The sequence below is a fragment of the Mytilus californianus genome, unplaced genomic scaffold, assembly GCF_021869535.1.
Source record: "Mytilus californianus isolate M0D057914Y unplaced genomic scaffold, xbMytCali1.0.p SCAF_3, whole genome shotgun sequence".
In the NCBI taxonomy this organism is placed as follows: Eukaryota; Metazoa; Mollusca; class Bivalvia; order Mytilida; family Mytilidae; genus Mytilus; species Mytilus californianus.
This window is the reverse complement of record NW_026262679.1, coordinates 74,159,953-74,184,947: the sequence shown is the minus strand read 5'-3', so window position 1 is coordinate 74,184,947 and position 24,995 is coordinate 74,159,953. Positions and strand designations below refer to the sequence as shown.

General features: G+C 32.0%; 2 protein-coding genes across 3 annotated transcripts in view; one reads left to right on the top strand and one right to left on the bottom strand.

Annotated features, from left to right (window-relative positions):
- The window catches only part of LOC127735075 (uncharacterized), a 104,337-nt gene that overhangs the window by 54,320 nt on the left and 25,022 nt on the right, over window positions 1-24,995 (bottom strand). The gene's annotated exons all lie outside the window — the stretch shown is intronic.
- LOC127735077 (uncharacterized) lies at window positions 32-8,325 on the top strand. The gene has a single exon (XM_052245171.1). It carries the CDS (start codon window positions 46-48, stop codon window positions 1,711-1,713), a length of 1,668 nt encoding a protein of 555 aa, XP_052101131.1. The 5' UTR covers window positions 32-45; the 3' UTR covers window positions 1,714-8,325.

Sequence of the window (24,995 nt, the reverse complement as noted above, 5' to 3'; positions counted from 1 at the left end):
AAGTCAAACTAAAGAAGTAGAATACCTGTGTTATAAGTAACAGTTATGGCGCTCTCTCATCAGGTTCATGTTAGTTGTGGTCTATGTGAAACTGATAGACCAATTAAGTGGAAATGTTTGGACTGCGGTATACTTATGTGTAATCATTGCAAGGAAAAAGTACATTCAAAATTTAAAAATGCTCAGGATCATAAGATCATTGATATCAGAGATATAGGATTGCATTCTACAGAATTAGATTTTAAAAATATAAAGTGCAAAGAACATGATGAACAAAACTGCTGTCTCTTCTGTAAAACCTGTGACAATTTAGTCTGTCCAACTTGTGTGTCCAAAGTTCACAAGAAACATGACATTATCGAAATAAGGGAAGAATACGATATAAAAATAGGCAAACTGAAAAAAGAAAAAACTAATATTCAAATGGAAAAATCAAACATGGCAGCTAAAATGGATCATCTCAACGAACTAACAATTGCTGAGAAGTCAAAATTCACAAAAGTAAGTCAAGATATTCTTGATCACGAAAAATCTGTCAGAGTTAAAGTTAATAATTATTTCAAAAACCTTAGAAACCAATTAGATCAAGGCCACAAAACTGCTATGAAGCCCATTGAATCTGATCAAAATACTATCTCAGTATTGATGAAGCTTGCAGATTATAAAGTCAATGAAGTACAGGACTTAATACAAATTTCCAATGCTTCAAAGTTCTTCACAGATGTCAAATTTATGGAGGAATCCATGACAGTCCAAACACCACAAACCAAGTCAAGTTATGGCTCTTCCCCAATATTTATACCAGGGGAGATAAATCAGTCTAATGTTGGAGTAGTACAAAGTGACCAAACTCCATCAGATGAACAAAATGTTGTGTTCAATATCAATAAACAATATAAAACAGAACTCAGTACGATTTTTTTTTTATCTCCATCCCCTGACAATTCATTGTGGATAAGTTCTGGATCAACTGGAGAGTTAAAAAAAGTAAAATCAGAAGGAAACAAGCTAAGAGTCATATCTGACTTCAATGTCAAGCTCTATGGCATGGCAACACTTCCATCTAATGATGTCCTCCTGTCCACAGGGAAAACCACATTACAGAAGTTAGATATAAAAACCGCTAAATTAACAGACACTGTATATAATGTAGATCCATTACCTTCTACAGGCATCCACATTACCAGTGGTAAGAAATTTATAGTAGGAGGTTATCATAGTACACTGGGAAAAAGTGCTGTTTTTGTCATTAATGAAAATGGATGCCATGAGAATGTGTATGAACATGACCAACATAATCAACCCTTATTCACCTTTCCTGACTGTATAACCAGCACAAGCAATGGGAATATACATGTGGTAGATCGAAATCAAGACAGAGGTAGAGTGGTGGTGTTAGGACAGGGAGGTAATATAATCAATACATATCCAGGAAATACGAATGTCAGCAAGAACAAAATATTCATTCCAAGCAGAATAGTAACAACACCAAGAGACAATGTCATTGTACTGGATAAAGATGCTTTCTGTCTGCACATTCTAACCAATGCAGGTCAGCTAATTACATTATACAACACAAAAGACATAGGAATAGTATATCCACATTCCCTTGCCTTTACACCAACAGGACAGCTCTTCATTGGATGTTGCAAACCTGAAGGCAGTAAAATCAAGGATGCCAAGCTATATGAAGTCGAAATATCAGGTTGTTAAAATTAATTTACAATAAAGGAACCGAATTGAGTAAATTAAAACTTCTCAATACATTACTATGCAACAAATAGATATGAATATTGCTATGAATCTCAGTTTATGACCAAACTCAGTAAAGACACGTCATTGTTACATTTGGTTGACACATTCAACAATACCTACCATTATGTTGATGATATTTTTTCGTTAAATAATCCAGAGTTCTCTCAAATTCTCAATATACTACCTAAATTTACCCAAAGGAACTTACTTTAAATAAATCTAACATAAACAGCAGTAGTTGTCCTTTTCTAGATTTAAACATTTCAATTTCTAAAGGGAAACTCCATACTCAAATTTACGACAAAAGAGATGATTTTTCATTTCCTATTGTTAATTTTCCTTTTTTAAATGGCAATGTTCCTTTGGCTCCATCATACAGTGTTTATATATCCCAACTCATTCGTTATGCTCGTGTGTGTAGTGATGTCGTAGATTTTAACAAACGCAATCAGTGTATAATTTGGAGTTTAGTATGACGTCCATTATCACTGAACTAGTATACATATTTGTTTAGGGGCCAGCTGAAGGACGCCTCCGGGTGCGGGAGTTTCTCCCTGCATTGAAGACCCATTGGTGGCCTATGGCTTTGTCTGCTCTATGGTTGGGTTGTTGTCTCTTTGACACATTCCCCATTTCCATTCTCAATTTTATCACTGGTAAATTATCAAGTCAGGGATTTTGTTACCATAAATTACTTAAAACTTTTACTAAATTCTTTCATAGATACAAAGATTTGACCAGTAAATTTAGCTGTACCTGTAGAAAACTTATCAAAAACAGTATTTCACATCCAAACTTATTAGGTAAGGTTATCTTATTAATGTTGTAATAAGATCTTTGAATATTGTTTACATTGGCACAAATATTGATTTTGTCATCAACAAATTAAAAAATAACAAAATTTGTATTCTTTTCGAATGTTCTTTTGGGATGTATAAATACACATCCACGTTCATTTTCTATATAAAGATTGCCTTATCTATATATAATATATGTCCTAAGTCAGGAACTGTTGTTCAGTGGTTGTTTTTTGTTGATGTGGTTTATAAAGTGTTTCTCGTTTCTCATTTTTTTTTATAAAGATTAGACCATTGGTTTTCCTGTTTGAAATGTTTTACACTAATCATTTTGGGGCCCTTTATAGCTTGCTGTTCGGTGTGAGCCAAGACTCTGTGTTGAAGGCCATTCTTTGACTGACCTATAATGGTTTACTTTTTACAAATTGTGACTTGGATGGAGAGTTGTCTCATTGGCACTAATACCACATCTTCTTATATCTATCATATTCATGATATTATGCCAAGTTCAAAATAATCCTTAAAGAGGTATTAGCTGTCAAATTCAGGTACACCAATTTGACTCAAATTCTAATATCTCCAAATTACAAAAAGTCAAAAATAAACAATTAACAATGCATGGACTCGATAATATGTATCAGCATTTCCTGTTTATCTCAGTCTAGACGTCATCTTATTAACCATTAAGATGACCCTTGAATACTGCTGACAGTCATATAACTCAATATAAACAAAAAAATAAATATAAAAAGATAGCGACCATGTGCTATTGGATTTTTCTAGGTCTGTTTGATTTCATATTATAGGTTAAAAATGTATGTTTATTATTTGTTTTACCTGTATAAGAAGAGATTTTTTGTGAATTGAATCAGCCAACCAAATGGCTCATTTTGTTTCATTTTCAATATTGACATTCTTTTCCTTTTTTTAATAGCTGAACACATGTGTAACCCATCCTAAGGGATATTGTCTACAAAAATCTATTTTATTCTAATAATGAAACAATTCAGAAATAGTATTATGGGAATGCCACTGTAACATAAAATTTACAATGACATTGAGACTATGTTGCATAAAGAGCAAAAAAAAAAACAAAGTTACTATTTAAAACTTGTTGATATAAAGCCAACTGTCATGACTGTTATAAAGCATATGATGCATGATTCATTGACTCATAGATACTATTGATATTAAACAATCTTCTCATACTGATATTTTCCTTATTTGTAAACATGTATGTTTGTTATTGAAAGTATTCTTGTTTATATTAGACTTATTTCAGTTCTGATTGTGCTTTTTGTAAAGGGTATATTCAATGAAAAATTCGTAAGGGTTCCGCGGAACCCAGTGTCTCGCCTACTTTTGCTGCTAGTCACAGGCTCAACAAAAATTGGGAAAAAATTATTAAAAATTTTCTTATAGATACTATCTTTGATTGTAAGAAGCATCTTTCCAAGTTTGGTAAAAATCCAGAATGGTTTATGAATCCAATAAATGTTTTAAAAACTTTAACCACAGAGTGAATGTTATGATAACTGGCAGAAAAACTAAGTCCATTTATAAGTAAAATACGGAAAAACAGGATTTTTTTTTTACAAAATTTACTTCTAGATACTTAGCTTTTGATCATAAACAAGCTTCTGTTCAAGTTTGGTACAAATCCAGGATAGTTTAAGAAAGTTATTAAAATTTTAAAAACTTTAACCACAGAGTGAATGTAATGTTAACTGGCAGAAAAACTAAGTCCATTTATAAGTAAAATACGGAAAAACAGGATTTTTTTTTTTTACAAAATTTCCTTCTAGATACTTAGCTTTTGATCATAAACAAGCTCTTCAAGTTTATTACAAATCCAGGATAGTTTAAGAAAGTGATTAAAATTTTATAAACTTTAACCACAGAGTGAATGTAATGTTAACTGGCAGAAAAACTAAGTCCATTTATAAGTAAAATACGGAAAAACAGGATTTTTTTTTTTACAAAATTTCCTTCTAGATACTAGCTTTTGATCATAAACAAGCTTCTGTTCAAGTTTGATACAAATCCATGATAGTTTAAGAAAGTGATTAAAATTTTATAAACTTTAACCACAGAGTGAATGTAATGTTAACTGGCAGAAAAACTAAGTCCATTTATAAGTAAAATACGGAAAAACAGGATTTTTTTTTTTTACAAAATTTCCTTCTAGATACTTAGCTTTTGATCATAAACAAGCTACTGTCCAAGTTTGATACAAATCCATGATAGTTTAAGAAAGTGATTAAAATTTTATAAACTTTAACCACAGAGTGAATGTTATGTTAACTGGCACAAAAACTAAGTCCATTTATAAGAAAAATATGGAAAAACAGGATTTTTTTTTTTACAAAATTTCCTTCTAGATACTTAGCTTTTGATCATAAACAAGCTTCTTCAAGTTTATTACAAATCCAGGATAGTTTAAGAAAGTGATTAAAATTTTATAAACTTTAACCACAGAGTGAATGTAATGTTAACTGGCAGAAAAACTAAGTCCATTTATAAGTAAAATACGGAAAAACAGGATTTTTTTTTTTTTACAAAATTTCCTTCTAGATACTTAGCTTTTGATCATAAACAAGCTTCTGTCCAAGTTTGATACAAATCCATGATAGTTTAAGAAAGTGATTAAAATTTTATAAACTTTAACCACAGAGTGAATGTAATGTTAACTGGCAGAAAAACTAAGTCCATTTATAAGTAAAATACGGAAAAACAGGATTTTTTTTTTTTACAAAATTTCCTTCTAGATACTTAGCTTTTGATCATAAACAAGCTCCTGTCCAAGTTTGATACAAATCCATGATAGTTTAAGAAAGTTATTAAAATTTTAAAAACTTTAACCACAGAGTGAATGTAATGTTAACTGGCAGAAAAACTAAGTCCATTTATAAGTAGAATACGGAAAAACAGGATTTTTTTTTTTACAAAATTTACTTCTGGATACTATCTTATGATCATAAACGAGCTTTTGTCCAAGTTTGGTAGAAATGTAGGATCGCTATGTCTCGATTTTGCAACAAAAGTTGCAGGCTTGACAAAAAATGTGATTGAAGCAAGCAAAGATGTACCGTATATTCGGTTTTTTTCGCGTCAACTTTTTTTCGCGATTTGATGACAAAATGGGCAGGTTAAATTTTCGCTGTGTATAATTTTCGATGAATGGAAAAATACACGCGAAAAATAACTGTATCGCATTATTAAAAATGTTTACAACGTAAACTTGATTGACTGACAGGTAATCAATTGCAAATAAATATGAGTACTACAAACGAAAATACACATAATTCAGTGAACTTACAAGGAACATAAAATATGTACAGACATTGGGGCATGCTAAAAAATGAAGGTTTTGTTCATTACAGATAGACAAATATCCTTGTAAATGTGATTTGTTTTTATTTCTTATTTTACATAAGATGCAAAATGTTCGTGTTATGACATCAATCAATAGATGGTCGCTAATTAACATCTTTTAACCTGTCACTGATTGCTGTGTTGTCAAAAAGTGTGCCATGTATGATTAATCATTTTAATTATTATATAAACAGATATCTTAATTAAGCATACACTTTCTTGTGATCTACCAAACAACACAAAAGACTTGACAATCAACAGTATGATATATGAAACTTTCAAACAATGATAAATCTGGGAATATGCAGTGAAATTTACGCGGGGTCAAACTTTCGCGTTTCTTTAGCTGCAGCGAACAAAGCGAAAATTAGACACACGCGAAAAATACCCAATATACGGTATAATGCATAAGGAGGAGTTTTGCATACAATTATATCAGCCAACTGTGATCAAGAAAATATTTCAAAAATCCTTTTTCATCAACATTTATCACAATGTCATTGTATTTTTATTGTATGACATAACATTCATTTCTATAAATAAAACATTGATTCATTTTTTGTATTCCAAAATTTCCTCCTTTAATCTCCATTATGAAAGATTGTTTTCATTTTTACATGTTTGATACAATTCTTCTTCAAATGTATGTATATAAAACTAGATAACTATGTATCAAATTATATATCTTTACAGTAAATATAGCATTGGTACTGTACATGTGGATTCATTATAATTCGTTGGATACCTATTTTCATTGATTTTATAGGTTTAGGTAAACCACAAATTTAAAATGTTCAATGCAGACTTAAGCAAATCCATTAAATCAAATATTCAGGAAATAAAGTTTTTTTTTGTCAATCTAAAATAATTCGTACCCAAGATTTTTTTTATTAATTTTAATTATCTGTTATTCAATTTATCTTTTATCTAAATTTTATGGTGATTTTGTGCATTATTCCACTATGTCCCATGTACAATTGTATGTCATGTAATAACAGAGTGCCAAGATACTAAAATAAAAAAATAATTGTCGTAGTCTATGGAATTATAAAACTAGTACATGTATTTCATATTTTTCCACAATTTAGATAGTCAGAAGTTTTTCACAAAAAGCAGTATTATAGTTTAAAATAAAATATTGTGCTTTAAAGTTTCATAGTTCATATGCTACTTGTTTCTGATTATAACAAGGAAGTAAAAACTTTACTAAAAATTGATTAAGTGCATGATACCTATTTATGATATAAAAGCTTCACTTAAAATAACTTTACACTTGTTGACATATATGTACACAATCAACAGTTTTCGTGACTTTTTCTATTCTGCCTTAAATCTTTTTTCGTGAATGCTAATTTCTTATAGTCTCACAGAAGTTCTAGAACATTTAACATGTAAGTGAACATTAAACTTCAGCATCATAAAAGGCCAAGAGTTTGCTGGTGACATGTATATTTCAATTATTATAAATAGATAATAAGATTAAAACAAGTAAATAAAAAAAACCTAAAAAATGAAGAATACTAAAATCATATTTAGCCAATGTTAACTTTAGACATTTTGGATTTTGTTTTGAGATTCTTTATGTTTTTGGATTTCAAAATTTTTATCTTGAACATCTCTGATAAATGTCATTCCAGAAAAGTGTAAATATATGTTTTGATATCATATGTTTATCAATTTGTATTGGTATCATATATCTATCATTTTGTTTTGGTATAATATATTTATCATTTTGTATTGGTATCACATATTTATCATTTTGTATTGGTATCACATATTTATCATTTTGTATTGGTATCACATATTTATCATTTTGTATTGGTATCATATATTTACCATTTTGTTTTGGTATAATATATTTATCATTTTGTTTTGGTATAATATATTTATCATTTTGTATTGGTATCACATATTTATCATTTTGTATTGGTATCACATATTTATCATTTTGTATTGGTATCATATATTTATCATTTTGTATTGGTATCACATATTTATCATTTTGTATTGATATCACATATTTATCATTTTGTATTGGTATCATATATTTATCATTTTGTATTGGTATCATTTATTTATCATTTGGTATTGGTATCACATATTTACTCATTTTGTATTATTTTTCATTTTTTTTATTGATGTGTAAAAGCATTGACCAAACAATATTATGTTTGAGGCTCTAAAGTGCTTGAATTCTATTTTATTGGGACATTAAACTTCACTTTAAAACACCACATGATTGACGTCTGCCCCAACAAAATGATGGAATCTTTATTAAACATCAATGTAATGTTATCATTAGTATATATGCACTACAAAATGTTTCTCTATTTTGTAAATCTGCATCTTACATACATGTAAATAGAATTGTTCAACAAAAATAAATTTGTTAGAATAACATTTTGTCCTCATCATTATCCCTTAACATGACTATGAATAAAAGGAGATGTGGGGAAAACATCAATGATACAGCAATGCAAAGACACAAATAACCAAAAGACATCAAGAAGTAAAATTGCAATAGATCACATATATAACTGATCCTTTATGAATTGCGTGCATAATATCTGGTATGTGTGTTTGAATCAAGTGCCTTCATGCAGGTGAGGAATTGCTTGATTTGGCATGTGTATATTCATGTGTTCGCTAAATATGCCATTGGAAGCCATAATAATTTCAAAACTATACAAAAATTCATCAAACAAAAGAATTACAGGAATAGCAAAAAAAAAAAGATAATACACCATACCTACCAACAAAAACTGACACCTCCAATAAAATAGATGTGAAAAGCAAACAACACCATGTCCAGATATCCTGACTTGGTACAGGCACACAATGTTGAGGGGTTTTGTAAGTCTGTGCAAATCTGTTCATTGGGGGATATAAAATGTAAAAACCACACTTAGTTTGATTGATTGATTGATTGGTGTTCAAAGCCACTTTCAACACTATTGTGCTATTTCGTAACGGTCAGTTTTTATTTGTGGATGAAGCTGGAGTGCCCGGAGAGAACCAGCGACCTTCTATAGGAAAACTGACAATCCTAGTCAATTAAGATTGGAGTCGAGTGCACCTGCCCCGTGCAGAATTCGAACTCACATCCTCAGTGATGACAGGCTAGTGATACAGTAGTTCCACTACTTAGACCACTCGGCCACCGAGGCAACACCTTGACGGTGCTTATATGTACATATGGTTTGTTTATAATAAGTTGGTTGGTCAGTCTTCATTAAAATTAGAATATATTAGAAGAAAGAAAGGATAATTGCTTTAAATTTTCATAGTGAGAGGTAAAAGGTCAAGTTGAAGTCGAGGATCAATTTGTCTATATGTAACATATTTCAAGTCAACATATGTCAGACCAGGCACCTTGTGAAAATTACAAAATTGATATATTTCATCAGTATGCATGATGAAGAGAGGATGATTAATGCTGATTTTAATGAATGAACAGAAAAATCAAGCTAAGGACACACATAGACAAAAATTCCATTATCACACTTTGTTTGCATTTTCACAATGAGAAGAGATGTGAGCTCTTTGATATCAAACATTAGATTTCAAAGGCCAAGCAGGATCAAGGATAAAAATACAGACAAACAGGTTATCACCCTTGACATACATGACCACCATGAGAAAACCATCACTGCTGTTCAAGATGAGATTTCAAAGGTCAAGTTTTGATTAAACACAATAAAGTACTGAATACATCATACAAGAAAACAATTATTCCAATAAGTTTGGATTTCAGGACCACCACCCTTCTATAGTGCCTTCATTTTCCCTGAAAGAATCATGCATTGAATAAAATGCAATTCACACTTTAAAGTTAAAACACTATTTCAAAGATAACAACGGATAACTACAACTATTAAATAGTACTAATAAGTCCATAGAATAAATACAATTCCAATTCCAATTCATGCATCTCAAAAATGATTTACAAAAACCATTTAGCACATGTAAGTTTAACTGAAAACGTACCAATTACAAAGTCTTCGTGGCAAAAAAATTAATTGAGAATTATTTTTCTTGACTGCAAAATTTGTCAAGAAAAGAATCCATATTTTTAATGAATAAACAACCTACAATATTAATTGATCTTGTGCACATTTTTAGTATGAAGTGCTATCTCGCTTCATACAATATGCACTTCGGTCAACGCTTTTACAGCTCATTAAAATAACAAAAAGAGGCCTTCAAATCTTATATAAACAAGTGTACAAAATTTCAAGTTGATCTGATCGCAAAATACTATAAACCGAACCTTTAACCTGATACTCAGCAGTACAGAAGAGACTAACAGTAGGGCAGACAGACGAATGGACAGACCAGACAGGCATAATAATATATTACATACTGATATGCATCTTATGGATGTCCTGTAGATTGCATGGACACAAAAAAATATAACAAAGATGCTTAACCATGTATTACAATGCCATGGTAATAGACTTTTTTCATATTACCGACTTTCGACTCCAGATTATAACATTTTTGGACAGATTACCTACTTTATGGTAGGACATCCTGGTACTCCTTTAAGTAAGCAACCAGAAGAAGTAAAATGATACATATAATCGGTGCAATTTGGGCGGAAAGTTAACTGTTTTCCGATAATTTTGTGGTGCATAGAAAACATATAACAATTAATTTTCCTCCAAAATTGTACTGATTGAGAGCATAAATTTACTTCTTTTGGTTGCTCTTACTTGACCAAGTACTAGGATGTCCTACCACAGATTAGGTTACCTATCGAAAAATTATATAATCCAGAGTCATAAGTCGGTAACATGAAAATAGTCTATTGTAACATGAACTCTGTCTGTGTGTTGTGATTCTTTGCATTGTGTATGAGTTTCATAAAATTTGGATGAGACAAACTTAAGTAACAGTGCGAAAACTGAAAAATTTGCAATTTTACAAATTATAAAGGGGCATAATTCTAGAACGGTTAATGGCATACTGCCAAAATTAAAACTGTATCTGCGTCTTGTGGTTTTTAGCATTGTGTATGAGTTTCATAAAATTTGGATGAGGCAAACTTAAGTTAGAGTGCGGAAACAAAATACAATTTGCAATTTTCCAAGTTATAAAAGGGCTCTAAAAGTGACTGGCTGCCCAAATTCGTACTCTGTTTGCAAGTTTTGGTTATTAGCATTGTGAGTTCCATAACATTTGGATAAGGAAGACTTAAGTTAAAGTGCGGAAACGAAAATGGGATGGACAGAAGGAAGGAAGAACAGATGGAAGGGCGGCCAAGGGTAACACTTATTGCCCCTGTTGCCTATGGCGGGGGCATAAGCATAAAAAATGCGATATTACATCCATCTAACAACCTAAAGTCATAGGGGTAGTGGTGAATAAAGGAAACAAACCAAAATTTATAAATTGAAATTACTAACTAGATTATACAACTTAAACATGGACTTCAGTGGAAAGACTTAACTAGGGCTTCAAAAACAAATATTTCAGCTGGACATTTTTTTTCCAATACCAATTTAATCTCTGTTCCTTTTGTAACTAAAGTCATTCAGTTAATCATGGTAACAATGAAAGTGATCAAGGCTTACAAATTTGGTCACAACACATTGAAACAGTTACTTCATCTTTTGATTGTTTTCCATTAAGTTATCTTGTTATTTCATATGGGTTCAACTACCAACAGTGATACCTTTAAAGTGTAGATTGTCAAAGAACTAAAGTATGAGCTAAATGGTACACTTTATTATTTTTTTTTATTTTTTTTAAACTTTTGTATGCATATTTGATTTTTAAACCTGCATGCATTAGCACACAGGTACGTATGTGAAAAATGTAGGAAAAACCTATAGAATATAATCAGTTTTGAAATTATTTTGACTAACTAAATTATCTTTTGCTAAAATAAATTAGTTGCAAACTAGTCAAACATTGAAGACAAATTCAAAAAGATCAATCAATGTCTGGTACTTCTTTACTGTAAGGTACACAGGTAAAATCACAGCTGCCAAATGACCTTTGCTAATTGCCTATTAATAGTATACAAAGACTTTTTCTGTTGGACTATTGGTTACCCATGAAGACAGGACATGTTAATCATTGTAAACTTAATGTCCTTTGTCCAAACTTATAAGGGTTTAAATGACTTTTTACCAGATATATTCTACAAATATAAATCAATTGTTTTAAAAACAATTGTTAACGGTCTTTCCCCTCCGAAACATGATTGATTGATTGATTGATTGATTATTTGATTGATTGACTAATTAAACACATGGGATAGGGTCTCTTGAAACAAGCGAACAAGACACAAATGAGATCTTGGACCCTGTATTAAACACATGGGACCGAAACATGCATGCAATGATTGATTGGTTGGTTGGTTGGTTGGTTAAACACATGGGACTTAGCCTCTAGGAACACGCGAAAAAGGAATTGATAGCCTAGTTCCTGTGTTTAAACACTTGGGACCTAGCCTCAAGGAAAACGCGAAAAAGGAATTGATAGCCTAGTTCCCGTGTTTAAACACTTGAGACCTAGCCTCTAGGAACACGCGAAAAAGGTAATGATAGCCTAGTTCCCATGTTTAAACACGTGGGACCTAGCCTCTAGGAACACGCCAAAAAGGAATTGAGAGCCTAGTTGCCATGTTTAAACACTTGGAACATAGCCTCTAGGAACACGCAAAAACGGGTCCGTGCAACATGTTTATTTATATTTAAATTATGATATTTGTAGGAACATGCAAGGATTTAAACACTCCTAGGCTTCCTGGAATTTGTGTCTTATTTACTTATTGTGTGTGCATTGTATTCAATTTTGTATTTAAAGGAAATTGGACCTGACCTGCATGGATCTTTTGTTTTTAATCTACGTGCACATTTTAATTCTTTTCGAAAAGGGGAAAACCCCTATTTTATATTAGGTAGCACGAGTAGCAGATGGTGTAATTGTGACGTCACCAAGCTGATATACACAAAAAGACTGTTTTTAAAATTTCATTGCAGAGGAGGATGTCGTCCAGACCAGACCTAGCTGTGTATAAAGATTGTGCTAACGGATTTAATTTTCTTTTATTTACAGGTCATTGATGCTTTTTTCGTACGCATATTTACTGGAGCACAGAATTGTATTTTAATGCATGTTTAGAAATTTGATTGTAGGATTTCACTTATATTTACGAGCTTTGGAGAGATTTCTACGTCATTGATTTTAATTTCTCAATCCATATTGGAACATCAAGCGGACTGCACATGATTTATACTGCTAACGAAAATGTATTTTCTTAATTCAGTTTACAGGTAAACTATTGTCCAATCGCTGACCACTAGTCTTCATTCATTGCATCAAAGCACACAAAAATAATGCTGGTGTTATAGTACTTTAACAAAACTTTTATCAATTAATATCAGAAAATACATGAATTGGAGCAGATTTTTGCAGGAATGGATTTGTATTTCAGGAAGAAGTTTATTCATAAAAAAGAAGGATTACCATTTTTATAGTAAAATAGAAATGGGATTCCTAAAAAAAAAAAAAAAAATGTGGATAGTGTCCACATGTGGACACAGATGATGCCCCCGCTTGCATATCATATAGTTATAAAGGGACATAACTGAAGAACGGTAAAAGTGACGCAATTTTTCTATTTGTAAACACGCATAGCTTTAGAACGGTTGTGTATAAGTTTTATAACATTTGGTTGAGACAAACTAAAGTTAGAGAACGGAAACGAAAAATTCAGCAATTTTTATGTTTATAAAGGGACATAACTCAAGAATGGTAAAAGTGTTGCCACCAAATTTCGTACTTAATCTGTATTATGTAGAAATAAGCAATGTGTATAAGTTTCATAACATTTGGTTGAGGCAAACTAAAGTTAGAAAACGGAAACAATAAAATTTGTACTTGATCTTAGTTTTGTGGTAATGAATATTGTGTATAGGTTTCATAATGTTTGGTTGGGGCAAACTTAAGTTACAGAATGGAAACTAAAAATTTTGTAATCTTTCGATTTATAAAGGGCATAACTCAATAATGGCTGATGCACTACCCAAATTCAACTTAATCTGTGTTTTATTAGTGGAAGTCAAAATCAAACATTGCATTGTATAAAGCATTGATTGTAGTTGATTCAACTATAATCATGGACAAAGGAAGATAACTCCAATTTTAAAAATTACTTGATATTTAGAAGAAACTAAAAAATTTGCAATTTGTCCATTTATAAAGGGGCATAACTCTAAAACGGTTAAAGTGACGCCACCAAATTTCAAATTTGATCTGTGTTTTGTGGTAATAAGCAGTGTAACATTTGGTTGAGGCAAACTCAAGTTAGAGAACGGAAAAGGATAAAACTTAATGCCCCCACCGCTACGGCGGGGGCATAAAAAGGGGGGGAGGTGGGTGAGGGGTGGTGGCGGACCTTGGATGATTAATAAAGATAATTTGCATGTACGCATTATGACAGCTGTAAACTTTGAAGCTATAATTAGTTAATTTGTTCATTTTTCCATTTCAGTGGCATGGAACCCCCCCACAAAAATGACGCTTACCATTTCAACAAAAACTCTCCAGTTAAATCATGTCACGACTAACATTTTGATCACATTTTTTTTGTCGATACCTCTAACTTTTTGATGAGTAAAAGCAGCATGAAGTCAATGTCAAAATTTAGAACATGACCTTTACCTTTGACCTTGACCTCATTTTCTCAGTTGGGACACAAGGACCTCAAATAAAAGGACTCTAGGTTTATAGGCTTACGGTTTATGATTTGCAAATGCATATCACTTATATCAAATGCATAATTGGAAATAACTCTCATATGGAGTCTCCGGATGGCTTCGGTCAAAATTATTCGTCAAATCCTGAGGATATAACGAGAACATTGGTGAAATAATTTGTCGTAACCTTTGCGAAGGTGATCCACACACAACAAAAACAGTGTTTGGAGAGATAACTCTTACAATAAAAAGTGTTCGGTTAAACAGGGTCAGTCACAAAAGCGCAATAACTGTTTGATATCATATGAGAAAAATCTAAGCGACATCTTGCGAAACCACTATACACCGCAAGAACAAAATGTGGTGGAAGGAAAACAAAAAAAATAATCAGAACAAAAGCAATAGGTCTTTCCACGGAAAAGTGGAAAGACCTAATGAAGCAATTATTTAAAATATTAATTCTCATGGAAGCATTTAAATTTTTCAGTGACCCCCAAAAACTATATTTTAATAATGTTTTTACCATTACAAAAATCTACAATTACACATATCAAATTTTGTGCCTTTCTTTTTGTTTGAACATATCCATTAACCATGTCATTTAAATGTTCATTTCATATCATGTTACAAGTATACATGAAATTCAAGTATAAATGAAATTCAAGTCTTTGTCTTATCAACTATTGTCACCAAGTTACAAACATATGTAGAATATCTTTATTAAAAAGTAACAATTATGGCTTTCTCGCAATGTGTTCTAAAAAGTCAGGTTCCTGTTAATTGTGATTTATGTGATTCTGATAGAGCAATTAAGTGGAAATGCATTGATTGTAGAGAAAGTGCATTCGAAATTTAATAAAATGCTTCGCTGAGTGCAGCCTGATACAACCGCAGAGGTCGAACCCTGAACAGTTGGGGACACAATATTCAAGCTTGATACTGTCTGAATTTGGATTGTGATCAAATTTTTGACATAATATAGGCTTCTGACACAAAATAAATGTGGTCAAAGATCTTATAAATCCATTGTGCAATACTGTGCAACTGAAGATTTCTTCTTGAAACTTTTCAAAAATTCGAAATTTTGAGCATTTTGAAAAAAAAATATAAATCACTTAAAAAAATTGGGAAAAAAATCCCCCCCCCCCCAACTTTTTGAAACCCCCCTATGAGCAATAACCCCAAAACTCAATCCCAGCCTTTCCTTTGTAGTATGGAACCTTGTAGTACACTTTCAGAGAGATCCATACACTTACACACAAGTTATTGTCTGGAAACTAGAAAAATGCTTGTTTTTGGCCCCTTTTTGGCCCTTAATTCCTAAACTGTTGGCCCCCATAACCCCTAAAATGAATCCCAACCTTCTACTTGTGGTATTAAACATTGTGGTACAATTTCAGAGCAATCGAAATACTTATACACAAGTTATTATCCTGAAACTAGAAAAATGCTTGTTTTGGACCCCCTAATTGGGCCCCTAATTCCTAAATGGTTGGGATCGTCATCCCCAAAATCAATCCCAACCTTCCTTTTGTGAAATTGAACCTTCTTAAAAAATTTCATAGAGATCCATATACTTAAACTAAAGTTATTGTCCGGAAACCAATGTGTCTTGGAACGACAACACAGACGACGATGACATCATACCATTATACGATCCCAAAATTTTTTTACCTGTCGTATAAAAATGCTCAGTATCATAAAATCATCAATATCAGAGAGATAGGATTGCATGCTGAAGAATTGATTTTAAAAACATTAAGTGCAAAGAACATATTGAACAAATCTGCTGTCTTTTCTATACAACCTGTGACAATTTATTCTGTCCAACTTGTGTGTCCAAAGTTCACAAGAAACATGACATTAGGTCCGGGAACACAGTTATCGTCCCTTGATTTTCGCTGTCCACAAATATAGTCCCTAGTGTGGACAGTGTGTTACTTGCCATTTTTTTTATACCTCTTCCAAATGTATTTCCTCATGTTTTATGCCTCAAATAGCAAGTAGGGCTATGAAATTACACTGTAAACAAATTTGGGTCATGAATTTGAAAGTAAAGTAGTGATTTGGTCCAGCTGAAAAAGGTTAAAAATTAGCACTTTGGAAGCTGTCAAAAGATTTCAAGACCCCCTTAACATGAAATTGTCCATATGTTGAGTTAGGGCCGATGAAGATTTCTATAATTTTGATATAATTTGTCCCAAAAGTGGTACAATACACTGTAAAAATATTATTGAGAAAGCGAAGGTGGGATTTTTTTTATTTTCCTTTATTGTCTAAAAGAAATGCACTACGAAATAACTGTGTACTCGGACCATTATCGAAATAAGGGAAGGATACATTATGAAAATCGACAAACTGAAAAAAGAGCAAACTGATGTGCAAAGGGAAAAATCAAACTTAGTTGCTAAATTAGATCAGCTGGACAAACTTACAACTGCAGAGAAGTCAAAATTCACAAAAATAAGTCAAGATATTCTTACCCAGGAAAAATACATCAGATCCGCAGTTTATAAAGATTTCCAAAAGCTTAGAAATGAATTAGATCAAAGTCGTCAAATTGCTTTGAAGTCTATTGAATCTGATCAAAATACCATGTCAGTTTCGGTGAAGCTGGTAGAAGACAAGAAAAATGAAGTCAAGGAATTGATTCAGATGACTGATGCTACAAAGTTCTTTTCAAATGTAAAATTGATGGAGAAAGCCAAGACTTTCCAAACACCACATACCAAGTCAACTTATGGCTCTACACCAATATTTGTACCAGGGGAGATCACTCAATATAATGTAGGAATAATACAAAGTGATCAAACTTCATCAGTTGAACCAATTGTTGGGTTAAACATCAATAGACAATATCAAACAGAACTTAGTATGATTTCATTTATATCTCCATGTCTTGACAATTCATTGTGGATAAGTTCTGAATCATTCGGAGAATTACAAAAAGTAACATCAGTAGTAAATGGGCTACAAGTCATAGATAATGTCAACATTAAGGTCTTTGGCATGGCAGTGCTTTCTTCTGGTGATATCCTCTTGTCAACAGGGGAAACAAGGGTCCAACAACTCAATGTTACCACTGGCAAATTATCAGACTCTGTATATAATGTAGAGCCTTTAGTTGCTGAAGCTATCCTCATTACCAGTGATAATAAAGTAGTTGTAGGAGGTAAGAATGATACTCTAAGAAGATGTGCCGTGTTCGTAATGAATGTGAAGGGACAACATAAGACTGTGTTTGAACATCATCAACAAGATCAACCTATATTTACTTACTGTAACCCTCACTGTATAACTAGTACCCGCAATGGGAATATACATGTGATAGATTATGGATTAGGTAGTGACAGGGGTAGATTGGTGGTGTTGGGTCAGGGAGGGGATATAATCAATACATATTCAGGGAAAAAAGATATCAACAAGAACATACCATTAAGACCAGTTAGTATAGTGACAACACCAAGAGACAATGTTATTGTTGTGGATTTAGACACTAACTACCTGCATATTCTAACCAATGCAGGTCAGCCGATTATGTTCTACTGCACAAAAGACATAGGAATAGAACATCCAATTTCCCTTGCCTTTACACCAACAGGGCAGCTTTTCATTGAATGTACCAAACCTAAAGGGGCTACAACCAAGGAAGCCAAGTTATATGAAGTCAATATATCAGGTTGTTAAGAGTTTTGATAGAACATTAAATCTAAATTAGCCATTCAAGGAACAGTGTTGCGTAATCAGAACTTGTGCAAAAAATTGATAGTTACAACATATAAGTTATAGACTATGTGTAACACGGAAATATTACATTAGGCCACGTTCAAAATGTTCCTCGTTTATTCCTGATTAATCCCGAATATGAATATTGACAACTATTCTATATCATAGTAGATCCTATGATCGCTAAAATGACCTGGAGATAAGTTGAAAAGAAGTGTCATGATAGTAGTCAACTTTAGATTATCTGTCATTTTATTTATACAGAAACCATATGCAAGATAATGTTTATTGGTACTCTGCTATGAAAAAGCTAGATCCATTATTTCAAATTGAAGCAAACATGATAACACAATGCCCATTTATTACACATACTACTATATCTGAAGGTATATATTGTTTACAATTTTTTCTAACAATTGAAATAAAGTAAACAAAATTTTATTTATAAGAAGACATTGTTGCTTTATGAAATAAGATGTAGAAAATGTGTATGTTAGAAGGTTGGCTATTTACAACATTTTTTAAAGTTTAGACATGAAGTTTATGTTTAAGAATATTCGCTCCTCTGTTTCAAAATAACAAGCTTTTTAAATAAACTGCTCTAAATGAATAGTACATTAACAATATAACTTAAAAAGCAGAAAAAAAATGAAAGGTCTGTGTCCTCATTTTTGAGATATAATCAATTGAAAATTTGGGCGGAAAATGATTCTCTCTATTCAAAAACTATAAAAAATAACAAGGATTTTATAAGATTTTTGAAAATGGCTATTTAAACAATATGTTATGAAATTATGAAAAGAAAAGTAGGGGTTAGCTGTGTCTAGTGTGCAATAATTCTTTCATCAATTGCCCAAATTCAGATTTTAATAGCAAGACTATTTTTTGAACAATTTTTAGTTTCTTTAAGCATTGCTTAAATTATCACTAGGATCTAGACTTGTATGTACAACATGTTTCAATTTGGTTAGTCCATCTCAAATAAGATATTAGACCATTTACCCCTCCAAATATGGTGGCCAAGGGAAATAACTCAATCTCAAATTACGTCATATTTAAACCTTACTAGGCAGTATGTGTTTTGCTAATTAATGAAGGCTGTATGGTTACTTATAGTTGTTAACTTCTCTGTCATTTGGTCCCTGGTGGAGAGTTGTCTCATTGGCAACCATACCGCATCTTCTTTTATATCTATCTATTAAGGATTCACCATAGTAATTCAACAACTGACTTTCTCTCCCCTTTAATTTTCAGCACCACCCCTGAACTATGTCAGATCATCTTAAAATTTCAAAGATAAGTGAGGATCACTCTTTTTGACCTTTAAGACAACTGTCCAAGAGGAATTTTTAGCACAAGGAGACCTAACTAATGCATCTTTAATCCTTGTACTTTTTCATAAATGTTTTTATTATAATATGTGCACTTTGGCTCTTTACTTAATAGAAATATTGGAGGTAGATATGCCTCGATTATTGTGTATAAGTTTTCTTCCTTTTTTTATTACATTTTACATTTAATATACGCTTGTATATATATATATGGCTTGTATTATATTTGCCTTCGGGTTTATACGATCCGTTCATCCTATTTTGACTCCTCATAATTCAAGAGTCTATCCTAAATTGAGGTAAATTATATGGCCTTCCAAATACCGTTTCAATTCCTAACATCACTGAAGAGACATTAATTGTCGAAATCCGGATATGGTGTACAAAAATCTTTACACCTTTTGTTTGCGGTAAACCATCTTTGCCGCAAGTTTATTGTTTTCTGTTTGGTATTAATTTATAAATAAGATCCATTTATTACACCTGGTGATCCGTTTATTTGGCAATCGCCAATGGCAGTCGGCAGGGTTTAAGAACATTTGTTGTTCGACCTGTTAGTCAAATGCGTTTTGTTAAAATATACTTTTTCACTTTTTTGGTCTTTTGGAAGATGTTGTTTGTGCTGTATTTAGATCCCTCTAACAAGAAATTTGTTTTGCATGCACACGTATAAAAATTGCGGTTTTTATCCAACGCAATTATAGGTTTGAACGATGATATATATATATATATATATAGTACTTGTGGTTATCATATGCTTATCAAAGTTTGACCATAATTTCTAATATATCATTTAACATATTGAAGCTTCCTTGGAGTGAATGAAGCTTTAATCATGTTAATAGTTAAAAATTCAATGAGTCATTTTGTGAAATCATTTTATCCAAATCTAAAATGAAACATTCACAAACTGGGTACTTCCAACCGAATCTATATTTCTATCTTTTCTATAAAAAAAAGCTATTGATCATTCAAAGAGATGAAATGTTTTTGTCATGCAAATTATCGTTTGTTTTAAAAAAGCTTTTTCAGTTGTCAGACAACACTTATAGTAGTAAAAAGAACAAAAATGAGTTATTTTTCCATCAATAAGGGAATTCAGAGTTGATGGTCATGACAGTAGATATTTGACTACTTGTCTTTACTTTGTTAGCAGCCCTCTAAAACTTGGGCTAGTGTGGACACTGTCATGTAAATTGATTTATATTAGTGCCTATACACTATCTAACATATGCTTGCTTGTTAGATGCACTTGTTTCATATGTAATTAAATAGAATAATTAGCTTAAAATAAAGAGGTTATTTTGTCTTATGTCTTTATCATAATCCCCTTATATCTAAATTGGATTAAAGGATACTTTTCCTCCATGCCTTTTGGAAACCATAACAATTAATATAAACACAATTCTTTGAGGTATTGTGAGTATGTGCACATGATTTATATACAACAATATTGTTAACCACAGACTTGAATTATGCTGCAGTGTACATCTTACACTACTGTGTCAGGTTATGATGAAGGTTGGTGCCTGTTTAAACCCACTGCATTTTTATGCACCTGTCCTAAGTCAGGAGCCTGTTGTTCAGTGGTTGTCATTTGTTGTTGTGGTTCATAGGTGTTTTTCGTTTCTCATTTTTTATATAGATTAGAGCGTTGGTTTTCTTGTTTGAATTGTTTTACACTAGTCATTTTTGGGCCCTTTATAGCTTGCTGTTTGGTGTGAGCCAAGGCTCTGTGTTGAAGGCTCTACTTTGACTCAAGTTGTTAATTTTTTATACACTGTGACTTGGATGGAGAGTTGTCTCATTGGCTCTCATACCACATCTTCTTATTTATATTGGTTGTCTAGTCAATCTTCATTAAAGGAAAGAAAAAGACTTCAAATTGTTGGTAACAAATATTAACCAACATTTAATTTGGACCTAATAACTTGGCAAAACTTCAAACAAGCTACAAGGCATATGGTTTTTCAGCTTAATACTTATTCTGATAACTAGTGTGTGCACTAAGAGGCTTTTATGTGTGTTTTTCTTTCAATAGATGGTCTAGAGAGACAAAAGAAGAATTTTGTGCACATGAAAAACTGGTTTAACCCAAACACATTTTGGGTGTGCACCATGTCATGCTATGTGGATCATGTGTTGTTTGCTGTGTTTATCTTTGTTTGTATACATTTTTCTCGGAGGAGTTAGAATTTTCGTAAGATTGGTTAAGTTTATATTTTTGGTAATTCATGCATTCTTTTTATACATCATTCAATAATAATGAAAGAAAAAGAAAGTATAACCAAAATACCAAACTTCAAGGTACATTACAAAAAGTGGATGTCAGTAAAAACTGACAAATCAAACGTTATCAACCAACAGAACAAATGAAAAACATATTCCTGATTTGGTACAGGCATTTTCTAGCTAGCTAAATCTCCCAATTGTGTGACATTTGTTTATAATTCCGTAATATTGACAAACTTGGGATCCAGCAGCCCAAACTTTACACATAGATCACGGACATAGAACACAACTGACTAAAAAATTTAAAAAACATAGAAATATAGAGTGTGATACGCAATTTCTCCACTTGAGATGGTTAAATTTTCAAATTCAAATACTTAAAATCTAACTGTCTCGAGTGAAGAAATATTGTATTGCACAAAATTTTGAAGTAGAATTTGTTTCCCTCAAGATTTTTAGACGATATGCAGACAAACATAGTTCTTCTTTTCCAACGAACTGCAAAAAAGATTTGCTCTTTCTATGTAATCTCATCAGACATTGTGACCTTTATTCGTAAAGTCACAATAGGAAATTCTGAGGAAAGCAAGAAAATTTGACGTCATAATTGAATTTTGACCAATGAAGAAAAGAGAACAAACCAACCACATGTTGGGATTAAATAAAAATAATCAACAGGTCGGGAAAAGGATAATCAGCTAAGAATTAGAGAAATAAATCTAACAAAGACACCAACAAAATGTTGATGTAGTAGATAGTAAATTTGAAAAAGATGATGGTAGACAGAAAAAGATGTCAATAAAAAAGTTTTTGCAGTTGATAGCACATACAGTATATAGTATACCCTTTTTCAATAATGTATATATTAAGAAAAATATAAATACAATGTAAACAAAGTGGAAACAACACTGTAAAAATCTCTTACTTCCAATTTGCACCTCAGTACCGACCGTCACCAGGATTTCCCAAAGTCAAAAACATGATAGCGAGATAAATACCTAATCACATAAAAAGTCATACGACCAAAAGAAACATACTAGCATGAAGACAAATAAAGGGAAAAATGTAAAGTAAATATAAAGATACACTACTTCAACACATAGAATCTATATTTAAAGACCATCTTGTATTACTTGTATTATTTGTGAAGTAGACACTGAATATTTGTCTATTAAGTCTTGGTACTTTCCAATGAACTTTTTGAGAAAAAGGACAAGATATTCTTTGACAAAACCCTGAGCCTGGGTCATTAATTCTTTTCTCAGACACTGATGACATTAAAAATCTAAGTAGCAGCTGCAAGCTCTTAAATATCGTATGAATTGAGAAATGTATACTCCATACCCGGGTAAGTTGGTATATTGCTGCAAAGGTGAGGAAAATATGTAAAATCGTCTCGTTTGTCATAGATTCTGGTACTGAGATGACCACTGATGAAAAAAATGAAAACAACAAGTTATAAATTTAATGTGCCTGAAGCGCTTTTCTGGATTAACCTTCATCAGGAATGCTCAAAGCCAAATATTTGAAAGCCAAGGATATATAAATCCAAATGAAACACACAACAACAAAAATTATACTCATTTTTGTCACAAGAAGAAGATGATATAAACTCAAACCAGTTGAGAATGAATAGGTAATCAGTGACCTACTTTCAAACAGATGCTGATACTAGTATATATATATATGCTCACTAAAATGGAATTTTTCTCTTTTCCTCTTAAAAATAGCTTATTTTTAGGGCAGATTTAGGGGGGCAGGGGGAGCTACATATTTGGTTAATCCATAGACATTTTACATGTTCCACTCCTGAAGTCGCCTAGTTTGGGAGCTCCCCCTTTTTCAAAATCCTGGATTGGCATCTGATTTTTATCTTGAATACATAGTACTGCATTAAAATCCATGAAGTATTATGCAATCAGCATTATACTCTTATATTTTTCCTAACTGTATTCTTACTAGTAATATAAGCTAACATCAGCTTATTATCAAATTTCTTAACATTATTTAACTCATTTTTAAGTTTACTAAGTGCAGTTTTCAGACTTCTTTCCCTTCTTAAATAAATGTCAGTTGTGAATATATTTCTAAGAATAATGAATGAATATGATTGTAAAATGAGCATTCAAGTTATTTTTGGTATTTTATTACTGTACAAATTACTCATAGTATAGTTAAGAATGAGGACAGTCTTCATGATACATTTTATGCCCAAAAGAATGAACAATCTTTTGAGGATTATTTTGGCATTGAAGTGCAATTCTAACAAAGATCATGCAGAGGCAGATTCAATGACGCCCTCCTTTATTTGGAAAGTATATCATTTTTAGCATAAAATCGTCCAAAATAATTCCGCCTCGCTCCCCCACGCAGGATTATTACATAATTTTGACATTACACCACCCCTGTCATGGCATTTTCATAGGGCTTTTTTATATATTAATATGACAGTTCACAATGCCATTTTTAGCTTTTGAAATTCAATATTAAATAAATTGCTTCGCCGAGCACAGCTGGATATGACTGCAGAGGTCCAACCCTGAACAGTTGGGGCAAAAATGGACACAATATTCGTGCTTGATACAGGTCTGAATTTGGATTGTAATTAAATATTTGACACATAATAGGTTTCTGACACAGAATAACTGTAGTCAAAGAACTTAGAATTGGTTATATGATTTGAATTTATAATCAATTTTTTGCTTTTGTGCAATACACTATGCTGTTGCGATTGAACCCCATTCATCCCCCAAAAAAATAAATTACCCCCCCCCCCCCTTTTTTTTTGCTTTTGTGCAATACACTATGCTGTTGCGAATTGACCCCCTAAAAAAAAACAAAAACAAAAAATTCCCCCCACCCCTTCCTCCTTTTTTTTCAATAAAAATAAAATATTTGAAGAAATTATCTTTTAAATTTCTGAAATCTGAAATGAGAAAAAATTGTCCCCCTCACAATTTCTTTTTTACCCCCCCCCCCCCCCCTCAATTTTTTTTTCACCTCCCCCCCCAAAAAATCTTTCCCTCAAGATATGGTCATCTCAATTCAAATTTCCAATGGAGTTTGCA

Coding starts and splice junctions, on each gene's coding strand:
- LOC127735077 (XM_052245171.1), top strand. CDS start 46: ATGGCGCTCTCTCATCAGGTTCATGTTAGTTGTGGTCTATGTGAAACT.